A 12,142-nucleotide genomic window follows, 5' to 3' on the forward strand; every position below is an offset into this window, starting at 1 on the left:
CAGAATCAAGAGTTAAATGGGTATGATCAACTAGTTAGAAGCCAGTCCTCTGTGTGAGGATAGAGTAGGAAACACCAGGCAATTAGAAGAGACAGAGTCCACACAAGGCAGAATAACTTAAAGCAATACCCCCTAAAAAACCACCAAAATATCCCAGTTTAAAAAAAAGAGAATCCCAGCCTATATTGTTTCCCCTTCATAGTATACTTAAGTGCTACAGAACACTAGCATGAACAGCACTACGTGGGTAGAACCAAGATAGTTGTTTTTTAAGACAAGAGTTACCATAGCAAACATTAAGTTATCAGTAGCTCAGGGAAAAGGCACAGAGACCATTTCTTATCTCTAAGACTTTATCCACTCTTTTAAAGAGCATTAACTTTACTGGTGAAATTATGTGGCAAGCTGTTAATTAAAATGCAATTTCTTGAAGAGGGCTCATATTAGATAAACTTTTTTCAGCATCCTAATAAGAGCAGGTTGTTTTTCACTTGCAAAAGATTATTGTAACTGAAGGTTATCAGCTTTTACAGCTACAGTGCAAATAGAAGTCCAGCCCATAGCTGTGGAAAGTTTACAGTGTTAGAAAACAAACAGAAAAGTAAGCCTCTGTTTAGAATAGATTTGAGGGTGGAAATCCACAGTTTGACTGTGACAAAGAAGCTGATAACATAGTTAAGACCAGTTTATCATAAGGAAGTGCATGAAGTTTTTCAGACTTTTTTCCAGAGGAGCAGAGAGACAGTTATAAAAGCACTTTGAGACATATTACAGACACAGAAGTTGAAGTCACATCCTCACCAACTCAGAAATAAACTTGTGACAGCAAAAACTAAGCCCAGCAAGATGATGACACCCTGTCCTGTATTAAGCCATTGCCCATTTTGTGTTGTTCCATCAAGGACAGAGGTAGCTTTTGGCTTGGGTTACACTTAAGTCATCTAACAGCAACCTCTAGTGGCCCAGGGAGATTCCCGACAGATCTGTCCCATCTTCAGCAGGAAACAAGGGGAAGACACAAGGCAAACCCTAGCAGCACCAAAGCCCTGTTCTGGAAAAAAAAAAATCCCACTTGCTTCCAGAGAATCATAGGAGGTACCAGAACAGTCAAGGGATAATCTTTACACTGTTCCTAGTCACATCACTGGTCAGAGCATGACACCTTTTGCAAAGAAAGCCTTGAGTTCACTTGGAGATAAAACAAAGTACAAGAACCCCACTGTTTTAGCTGCAAAATTACCAAAGGCTTTGATGTGGTACCATTGGCTGAACTCTGGTTAAACCACCCAGGTAATTAAGCATTGAGCATCCAAGACTTTGTCTTTTCCTCAAGTCCACTTTCAAGGCAGCTCCTAACCAACATGCTTTTGTCTGGGCCAAGCAACAAACCCCTCATCTGAGAGGACTTCAGTAATACAGGTGGGTACCATTTTGTTAACTAATTTGCTTAGTTACTCCCCCCCCCCCCCGACTTTCTAGGTATGTTCCAGCACTTTCAGGGGCCTTGAATGTCTTCTCTGTAAAGGGAATACCAACCCCATACACACAACAGTTTATCCAACCGGTAGGATCAGAGGGCTTTGGTATATGTCCTCTACAATCAGTCTTCAGAACACTGAAATCAAGTCATGCTGGATTTTGTAAGCTATATTGTAGACAAAAATATATATTTTCCATTTAAACATGAAAATACAACATTGCAGGAGCTAGGTTTCAGTACATGTAAAGCTGAAGATTTGGATAAAGCTAGTTTGGAGTGCAGTGCTGATTCACCTGTTCAACAGGGGGAAATACACATGGTTTCTATTACAAAATTCTTTTAAGTGCCACCTTAATACGCATTCTATTAAAAGTACATTCATTTGGCAAATTTTTCGGCTTGACAGAAGTTGTCAGAACTCAAGTGGATTACAGACAGCTAATCTGAGAGCCAAAAAACCATTTCACAAACTATAGGAAGGCATCAGCATTTACAGCATTCAGAATAGCATCATTTGCTTAATAATCCACAACAGTACAACTGGGTCCGGGAATACCCTTGCTTCTGTTCCATGCATAGTAATACAAACCCATGTATTATTCTTAGTTGCTTTATGGGCCATGTTATGATGCTTTCTTGAAGCCTTTTAGAATGGGGTAGATGTTCTCAAATGCCTCATAGATTTCAGAACGCTCTTTTGCTCCTAGAAAGGCATTTGGGAAAAAACAGGTTAAGAATTAACAGAGTGTTGAAAATAACTGAATGCAACTCAAACCTAATGATAAGATTACAAACCACAAAGAAACACAGGAGTTTAAAAGCAACTTTAAAAGTGAGTTAGTATGAGGCAGAATTTCTGTCATATTGGCACTACCTCACAAGGAACAATTTCTAGTTTGCTTTGCTTTAAGGCTAGACTAGTTTTGTTTAATCTGTGGAACCAAAACAGCAGTTGGCTACTCTTGGCAGGTGCAAAACATTAGCTTTGAAAAAGAAAAAAGCAACTGAGAAGAACCATGGTATTATCTGCTTAACAGCAACAGTTCTGACTGGTGGTATAGCGGAAAGATAGAAACAAGAAATGAAGGGCATTTATGCCAATACTGAAAGCTGATCCACTGTTTGAGGGCTCCCCTCCTCCAGTTCTGAGAAGTTTCTTTATTTTTAAGCTTTGTTAGGGCACCTGTGATTTCAAAGCCAGCCTTTTCCATCTTACTGCAAGTCTTCAATACCAAGTCTTGTACACTATGCAACACAGTTGTACCGCAGTAGGCAGGAACATTCCTTGCCAGTCACACTACCATGCTAGCATGACAAACATTAGCTACAAGAAAACTGCATTTCAGTGAACTAGCAGTTGGATTAAGTGGCACTCGGGATGAACATGTAAACCTTTCCCTCGGAACACACTTGGACATGACTAATTCATCTGCATGACTACAACTTTTACTCTCAAAAGTAAAGTTACTTTCTTGATTAGGGAAAAAACCTTGCAGCTCAGCAAATTCAGTTTTGTCATTACTGTTGGGCCCAGTGTTCACAGGCAAGGACTTACCTTAGTCCTTCTGGGCCTGCTGCACACTCGAGGGTGTTGCAATTAGAGTACCCAAAAATACAAGTATCAGTGGAATGGAACTGGCCAGTGTGATTTTACTGGACCTAAGAAGAAGGTGGGGAGACATTGGAGGGGGGAGCATTTAAGCTTTGTACTGAGCGCCCCATTCTTCAGTTAGCTGAGCTCATTCATGATTTACAGTTGTAAGAATCTCTGGCTAAAGGCAGGCACTTTTCTTTTGTCTTTCACATACCTCAAAGCTGTGTTGTGAAAATACAGCATTTGGGTCCTCTGGGAACAAGTACCATTTACCTTTCAATACATCTGAATGAAATTATTTTAATGAGCTTTACCAAAAATGTGTTAGGAACATGCACTCAGGAATTCAACTTTTTTGACATGGGATCTGAGGTACAGATAATCTGCTGAGCACAGTTACTCAGAAGGCTTTTGCCTCATGAGTGTTTTGCCAAACAGTCTGGAACAAGTTCTTAGATCTCCACCCTTTCCTCTAATAATCCCTACTAAATATTGTCAGTGAAGTGTTTTAAGAAGTTTGCTTCCTGTCCAAGCAATTTTAAATTGCTTATTGGGATATCTGTATTTAAGTGACTGAGTAGTTACTAGCATGTCAGCATCCTGTTGGGATTCTGTATATTGACACATGGAATTATACTTTGAATAAAATAAAGATACTCCAAAGTTTAATGACATGGAACACTGAGACACTATATGAAGCAATAGGAGATTCTAGTGCAACAATACTGATATTGTTATCTGCAAAAAACACAGATAAGCAGCAGTAGACATTAAAAAGGATCACTGAGTGGCCTTATTGTGGCAAGATATTAGTTTAGCTAATTTTAATAATTCAATTTAAATGCTTTCTCAGAAGATGTGGTAGCACTTAGTTACAGATCTACAGGGGGAGAGCACTTACCAGTCAGTACAACTTTTCCAGACACGAAGATGAGCAACACTATCCTTGGCTTGACCATCCTATAAATAAGGCCAGGAAATAGTTCAGGTTCATAGCTGTTTCAAAGCAAACAGGCAAGATTAGTGAAGTGCAAATACTGTTTCATCATTGTATGTGCATAAAGTGCTCTAGTTATACTAACAATAGAGTAATTAAACCCACAGATTTTAGCTAGCTACCCAGAGAAAGGCAGGTCAGGTTTTAGACATCTTCAAGAGAAACCTAGTAATGCCAGCTAGAGCTGGTAGGAGTTCTTCATGCATACTTTTAAAAACTTCTGAATCTGATTTTCCATAGCATTGAAACCATTATTGTAATCTTCAAACACTACTCAAATCCTTCTTAGTCTGCAAAGAGCCCTTATCAGGAAGCATCTTGTACAATTAGACAAGATGACAGCCAAGAGAATCTTTAATACATATTTAGTCCCCAAATTAAATGCAAAAATATTGAATGCAGTACTAATAAAAGACAACTGAATTTTGATTTTGTCAGTGCTTAAATCTTCCTCCTTTCCTCAGTGACGGCAATAACTAGTTCTGAACAAGCCCATCTTGAAGGCACAGCATGCTCATCACTCAACTACAGGTTTACTTTAAATTGATGGCTGATAGACATCCAGACAGAAAGAAGTGATATCCCAGAAACATACCATATTTTCAGTTCTGTATTTTGCAGCTGGAGTCTGGCTTCATGCCTGAAGTTTAGAAACCTTATCCTTCCAGATAGGCATCTGGTTTGGCGGGAGTTCAGAGGCCCGCTTAGTATTAAAGGTTCACAGTGGAGCAAGGGCATAGACCAGGTTCAAGTAGCTTAAGAGCTGCTCCAATTAAACTTGAATTGTTTAATTAAGACTGGTTATTTTCCTATTGACATGGTCTGCAGTGAAGAAAAATACCCACAAAGGTTTGATACTGCACTTGGCAATAACAGAAGAGTAGTTAAAGTTCTGATCACCAACACTGCTCAGATTAATGAAAATCTCTGGTGCACATTGCTGATACGCAGCAATGCCAAAAATTGTGTCAAACAACAATATTCATAGTCAAAGAAAACTTTTACAAAAAAGAGAATATCTTCATTAACCAGCAGAGCTAAGAACTCAGAAGCTTCTTGCAGTTCTTCAGCCCTTCCTCTTAACCAGATCTAACACGCATCCAATTTACCCCAGAAGTGACTGAACACTTGTATAGTCTGCTCTTGGTTGTAAGGTTTCTAAAGCTGATGTTTATGGTGTCCCTGCAAGGAGAAAGCAGTGAACAACACACAGGAGGGCAATTTAGAAGAGCCCTTCACCATTGAATTCTGTCAGTCAGTTTAAAGCACTGGAAGCTTTACTGCTAGCTGTCATACATCATCCCGGCAATTAAGCAGAGGGTCATGTGCCCCACTCAGAATGGGAGTTACTGCAGAAGATAAACTGTACTATCTTTATTGTAAGATATGGCATCTACAGCCATTTCATGCTTGCTCAAGTAAGCACGTTGCTTGGCATGCAAATCATGCTTGATATTCAGTATGCAGTTAATTACTCTCTTTTGCCAGGCTTCTACAGCCTCAGAATTTGAGTCTGTTGGCAGCTTACAAAGACACTGCTCTGAGTTGCATGGGGTTGTAACTCAGACTTCCACATACCTGCTGAACTGCTGGTGAGTGAGCACCAAGCCTTCCAGCCGGATGGGGAACCTCACGTCACAGCTCCCAACCATATTCTGTATCTTGAAGTCCAGGAACTTGGCAGGGAACCCAAGCTTCTGCACCACGCGCGCATACTTCCTGGCTGCGAGCCGTGATTGCTCTTCACTGAGGGAAGAGCAGAAGGGGAAAACAGCTTCGATTAGTGCTTTTTCTGTTCTCAAGATGGAAGTCAGTTTAGAGCCACCACCATGCTAATCTGTGCTCCAGAAAAAGATACGCTGCTACTCAAAATAGCAAGCTTCTATCCCCAGAACCACTTCAGTGAGCTAAAAGGAAAAAGGCACTTTGTCATTCACTTTCCCTATTTGCAGTCTATTTGAGCACACTGGAGCACATTGCATCACCCAGGAGTTCCCCCTCTTCAGAAGTTTCTTTCTCAGTTCCTTACAGCAGCTTCTCAAAGCTGATCCAAGAGGTAGACTGCAGACACCAGTACAATTGTTAGCTAGCTGGGGTGGTGGTAGGGGTTGGACAAGAGGTCTCCTAAGTTAATGCATTATCTCATTGACAGTTTAGGGACATAAAAACCAAGGCAGCTGCTGAACTTGAAGAAAAGAGCTTCAAAAGTACAGAAATAATCTTTGCTTTTCTCCAATTCCCATTTTCTCTAGAGGCAGATGTGTTCACTGGTGAACACAGACACTGAAGAGAGACTTGACAGACACAAGTTATGTCCTAATTCACTTTAAAGTCAGTGAGAAATGCAAATAACCCCTTTAACAATTTCTGAGCATTTTAGCAGCTTTTCTGCTAACGTCTGCTCAGCTCAATCTATATTCAGGGTCAGAAGCACACAGTTCAGTAATTACTAAACTGCCACCACAAAGAAAGCTAGATGTTTTTCAATGCCAGTGCTTCATTTTTTCCTCGCAATTATGACAGCCCTTTGCTAGATAATTTAAACAAGGTTTTCTGACATTTTTCATCAGGACATAGGCATAGCTGCAAGACCCAGACCTTTAGAGAGAAGGAAAAACAAAAAAATACCTTTTTGCTCCTGTGCAGACCATTTTTCCTGAACTGAAGATGAGGGCTGTTGTTCGTGGTTCCCTGATTCTCATGATCACAGCAGCAAACCTCTACAAATTTGAAGGAAGACCTCACAGTCCAGCTGAAGGATTTAGCCAGTACTGTATTTCTGTTCATTCTTTCAAGAATTGTCACTTTCAAAGCTCAACACAGCATGCATTTGCTTTGTATTAATTGTTTATTTACCACTCTGAAGTTATTTTCCACCCCCTTAGGACCCAGGGACTTAAGGCGACAGTCACAGGACCACTGCTTTGTCCCTTACATTTTGTTGAGCAGTCTGGAGTCACCTATAGAAACCCAATCTCATCCCAGTAAGTTTCTGCAGTCTAGGCCACTTGCTAGAAGTATCATGTAATACCAGTCTGACTCCAGTAATTCTCTTTAATTCAGACAAGAGTTTTAATCCTCCCCAGTGAGGGCTGCTTGAGCCCTTTCAGCTGGAGGTAGCTGGCCACAGGTGGGAGAGTTCATCTCCTTTCCTAAATGGCTTAGTAACTTTATTATATAAATAGCTTTATTATATAAATAGCTTAGGGACTTTATTCAAAGGAAGAAATATCTCCTTGTGGTGCCCCGTATTTCATTTAATTTAACAGGCCCAAGTTGCAGAACTTTATGACTTTCTCCTATGGGTCAAGACAGTGCTATTAGAAAAGGGACAAAGCTCATGGTGAATCTGTATGTTAGAATCCAGCAGCACTGAGAAAGGGGAGCGAGAGGGTAAAGCTTAGTGTCTTTAAGATTTACCTTTGGGTTATACTCTGCATTTCTGGCATGCAGAGCTATATTCTTCAGATCTAGTTTACAAGCCAAGTTTACAGTCGACACTATATTCCTGAGAAATGAGAGAGGAATTTTCTTATTACAAAAGCAAGTCACTGCAGAGCCAACCCCCAACATTATTAGCTTAATGTGAAGTCACACTCCAATTAATAATTGCCATCAACTAATTTCCTGCCTACCTCTTTCCCACTCTAGCATTAAGCTGCTTTTGGCAAAACTTAAGTAATTCAACACCAAAATTGCAGTTACTGAGATACAGCAAGGTACAAAATTATTAGTCCCTGAATACTAAGTTTGTGTGTCTTCCAATAACTACATCACTGAAGTCTTTTACAGCTTTGAATTGAACCATTACTCAGTGTTTAGAGAGTTACTACAGCACTCTTAAGGTAGGTAAGGGTATGTTATTCTCTACAGGTATTCTCTCCATAGTTGCTCTAGCTTAGACAGGACAGGACCTTTTAACGAGGCCAGGATTTCTCACACTTCTTTTCATGCCCCTTTCCCTTGCTCAGTTCAGACTGTTTCTGCACTCAGAAAAGCAGACTGACATCTTTAAATCCCTGGAGTCTGCTGTCATCCTTAACATTCTCCTTGCTGGAAGAAATCCTCCTTTTAAAGTATTATTATCTTTTTTCCTACAGACTGAAGTAACTAGCAGTGCATACTATACATAAATAATTCCTACCAAACAGAGACTTCATCTCCTGTCTCCCAGAAGAGACTTTTCCCCCTTAACAAGCCAGAGGCATTTCAGATAAACATGCTGGGTGAGTATCAAGTCCACTCTCCCCTGTTTTGCTAAGCTGTGTATTCTTCTGTGCCACTGCCATTTTTGTGTTGCACTGGTCAGCACAGTATCCAGTTGCCTTCCAATATTGTCAGCTCATTTACTCCGTATGTCCTCAAAGAGGACTAACTGCCCCCCCTAGATTTTTGAGTGGGCTTATTTAAGACCAAACCACGCTTCCTACATTCTGTAAGTGAGAAATCAGAGCAGTACCTTGCAGTTTAAGTGAAACTATGACTACTATATATGCTACACATATAATACATAAACTTACTGTAACTGAGGAACTATGCCAGAGCTTTCTGATGCAGGTGTCACTGGGGTCATAGGAGTCATGGGTGTCAGAGGAGGACACATGCCAGATGCTTCAGGAGATGGTTGAGTTGCATCTGGGTAGGACAAACTGCTTTCATCTATCAAGATACCACTGTCCTCATTTCTTGATGTTGACCCATCAAGCTCTTTTTGCATTTCACTACCATATTCAGATAGATTTTGTTCTTTGTTATCTTGGGTAATATCTGGAAGAAAGCTGAGATCCACAGAGGAGAAGTCTGTAGGAAGTTCTTTGGGCTGATCAAATTGAGACCCAAACAACACATCTTCAGTTGTTTGAATTGGAAGGTCTACTTCATAAGGGCTCATGGGAGTAAACAGCTGAGGGCTAGTTGAGAGTTCATCCTTGAATTAAGAAAAAGTATCATTAAGGGTCTTGTCTTAAAACATTTACTTTAACTGGGAGGCTAAATGAAGATTAATCTTCTATTTAGTGAGAAAGTTGAAATAGTTTTTCCCCATACATATTAGAGCAAAGAATAGTCTTAAGATTTGAAAGCGTGTTGTTCGTTTGTCTGTCAGCATATAAAAATCCAGATGACTTCTACAGTGGAGGTATGCATTTTCCCACCCCACTTTAAAGGCAGTCTAGAGTACCCCTGTAATACCACAAATTGAGAAATACTATATACCTTCAGCAGCGACTGGAGGAACAGTGTTGGCACTTTGCCCTTCACAGCCGTTGTCACGCCTCAGTTATGCACATAACCAACATAATTGCTCATGAGTTTTTCCAAGGAAGACAGCTGGCATTTTCTGGCTGGCTTTAACTCCCATTCAGTGTATTACCATTTCCTCTCCTTGCTACCAGGGGACAGTGTCAGTGTCGTGTTGGATTTGTGCAACAGAGGGCAGCAGCTCACAGGATCACGAGCAGTTTATTCTTTCAGCTGCTGGAGGTCACCAGACTCATTGAAGTGAGACACAGCCAGCAAAGCCAGCATCCTTTCCCAGATCAAGCATGCAACATATCTGGAAGTGAGTTCTTGCATACTAATGTCCTTCTTTATCAGCTATTATTATTAAAAGGCATCGTAATATCAAGGAGGCAAGAATTTAGGAAAGAATTTAGTCCCTTCTCCATTAGGGCTAAGCTTCTAGTTAGTGGAAAGCTTCTTCCAAGAAGGTGGTTTCTGCCAATACCCACAGCAGGTGACAGTTTGGACTGGATGATCCATACAAGAGGTTTTGTGTTCATTTAGGCATTTTTGGGCTCGAGAGCCAAAAGGACTTGCAAAGTCCAGGCACAAATCAGACCAGGGAACAGTGCACAAGACTGAGGCCCTCGAGTTGGCAGCAACTGCTGGAGCTCCGGTGGGACCAGCGTTTCCGGATCAATGCTTTTCAGCCCTGAGCTAGTGCTGCTCTATGTTCTGTGCTAATCAGCTCACTTAGCAATGCAACCACGCACACGGGGAGATCTCTGCTCCTACTTTGCAGTATGTTCGCCTATAGACACTTGGAAAACTCTTACTAAGAGATCCTACTAATCCTCCCAGAGAACACTTACTAGCTTGAATACAGATGTGATCAGGTGTAGCTCTGAAAGCATCATGAACACCTAGGTTCAAAACTGTTTCTGCAACTGACTTCTAGCTGCAGAGATGAGATCAGTTGGGGCAGAGTGCTACTGAATAAGACTAGGTACTCCTTAATCCCTCAGCTCTGGAAGACAGGATCCAAGAGCACTATCTGAGAATTAAGAGATCAGATACAAATGTATTAATAGTTACAAATAACAATATACTATGGAATAACTAAAATACATCAGTTTTAAATAGATATTTTTCAAGTTAGCAACAGGGGAAGGAAGGCACAGTCTCTGCAAGACCTCCAGTGGACTAAGGCTTAGGTGTACAGGAGCTAATTAGGAAAGTTTTGTATGAACCGCAATGCAGAGAAAGTAGTACAAAAAAAGCCTCATCACTGCAAGTCTGTAGGACTACTCACACATCATACTAGAGGCATCAGAGAACATGAGAAATATAACAGTAAACAAAAAGAGATGTAAAGCAGACAGCTTGTCGCATACCTTAAAGAAAGAATTGATGGATAAATGAGTGGTATATAAGGTTGGAAACCTTAAACAGCTGAAAAACAAAATCAAGAAAAGCAACAGAAAGTAAACTGCATAAAGTAGATAGGAAGATTTGCTTTTTGTTTCTTTCTCATCAGGTTTTCATATAACTGGTCTGGGAAAAAGCCCTGATAGGGTTAAGCGCTGGGGAAGATTGCCTTCTGGTTAGACAGATGCTCAGAGGCTGTGAAAGGGGGCACAAGACCATGTTTATATTGGGCTGTCTGCCAAGGGTTATGGCTATATAGACTCTGGGTTAATTAACTTCACTGAAGGCCCCATCAACTGCATAGCTTTGGACATCTCCCAGCAGCTCCAGGAAGGAGATTTCACACATAAATCCTGTCTGAGATCACTAAGTTTGGGGCAGCTTGAGGGGAAACAGTCATTTTCACTTCCACTGCAGGAATCCCTGCAAACCAGGTACATGTAAATCAAATCCATCTGCTTTAAGCAACAGAGTTGGATTTTTCTTTTCCTGCAGCGATGTCCTACACATCTGCTATTATCAAGTATCCCAGCAAGTCTGAAATATAAGAAGCTCGGTAGCATTTGTAAAACCCTGGTTATACCTCACCACATTATATAGTTTATAGGGCCATATTCAGAGGGCTTTACTGACTGCCACTAGGAGGTCTCTGGATTTAAACAGCCTGTGCTAAACCCATTTTCTGCACTGAAAAGTAGTTTACAACAGGGTGTAAGTAAAGAAGTTGTGTTCCCTGGGAGAAGATGATGCTCAGCTGGGGAGTCCAGCCCTCTCCTAGTCCCTCACCCTGTTGCCTTTGCAACCACCCAGGACTAGGAGGGCTATTCCAAGTACCAGAAAAAGAAATTTTTGCAAGCCCCGCAGGGCAGCGGAGGGGGAAAGGCCAGGGAGGGCCAGCGCTCCCTGGGCAGCCCAGCCCAGCCCAGCCGGGCGCGCCGCAGTTGAGGTGCGGGCGGGAGTAGTACTTCAGCGCGGCGTTGGTGGTATAGTGGTGAGCATAGCTGCCTTCCAAGCAGTTGACCCGGGTTCGATTCCCGGCCAACGCAACTGAAATGTTTTTTTCGCCCCCCCCGACTCGCTTTTACCTGCCCGCCACAGCGCTCCAGGTACCGCTCCAGCGGCGACGCGCCGTCCATGGGCGCAGCCGCCCCCCCGGGCCCCCCAACACCCGCCCCCGGGCCCAGCTTTAACCCCGAGGGGCGGCACCGGGGGCAGGTGCGGCTGGTCGGGGAGCGGGGCCCCGCGCAGCTGGTTGTTATTGAACACGAGCGCTGCGATCCCTCCCTCCCGGCTGTGATTTTCACCCCTTTGAGCTTTTCAGCTGCCCCGGGCAGGGCCGTCCGCAGGGATTTGCTCCATCCCACGGAAGGGCTAAAGAAATCAGGGCACTCGCTTGTGCTTTGCATGAGTCTACAAAGACAAC

The 12,142-nt window shown here is 42.1% G+C and overlaps 1 protein-coding gene and 1 non-coding gene across 2 annotated transcripts; one reads left to right on the forward strand and one right to left on the reverse strand.

The window, feature by feature from the left end:
• Positions 1–2,103: 2,103 nt before the first annotated feature.
• On the reverse strand, positions 2,104–11,855 carry TBPL2 (TATA-box binding protein like 2). Its single transcript, XM_059819818.1, has 7 exons — positions 11,805–11,855; positions 8,592–8,998; positions 7,492–7,579; positions 6,700–6,791; positions 5,650–5,817; positions 3,976–4,070; positions 2,104–2,183 (listed from the first exon to the last, which is right to left on the reverse strand). The coding sequence occupies exons 1-7, from the start codon at positions 11,853–11,855 to the stop codon at positions 2,104–2,106; spliced, it is 981 nt and encodes a 326-aa protein (XP_059675801.1).
• TRNAG-UCC (transfer RNA glycine (anticodon UCC)) lies at positions 11,694–11,765 on the forward strand. The gene has a single exon. It is a non-coding gene; the product is annotated as a tRNA-Gly (tRNA).
• Positions 11,856–12,142: the final 287 nt, after the last annotated feature.

Source organism: Gavia stellata, chromosome 7 (genome assembly GCF_030936135.1).
Source record: "Gavia stellata isolate bGavSte3 chromosome 7, bGavSte3.hap2, whole genome shotgun sequence".
Taxonomy (NCBI): Eukaryota; Metazoa; Chordata; class Aves; order Gaviiformes; family Gaviidae; genus Gavia; species Gavia stellata.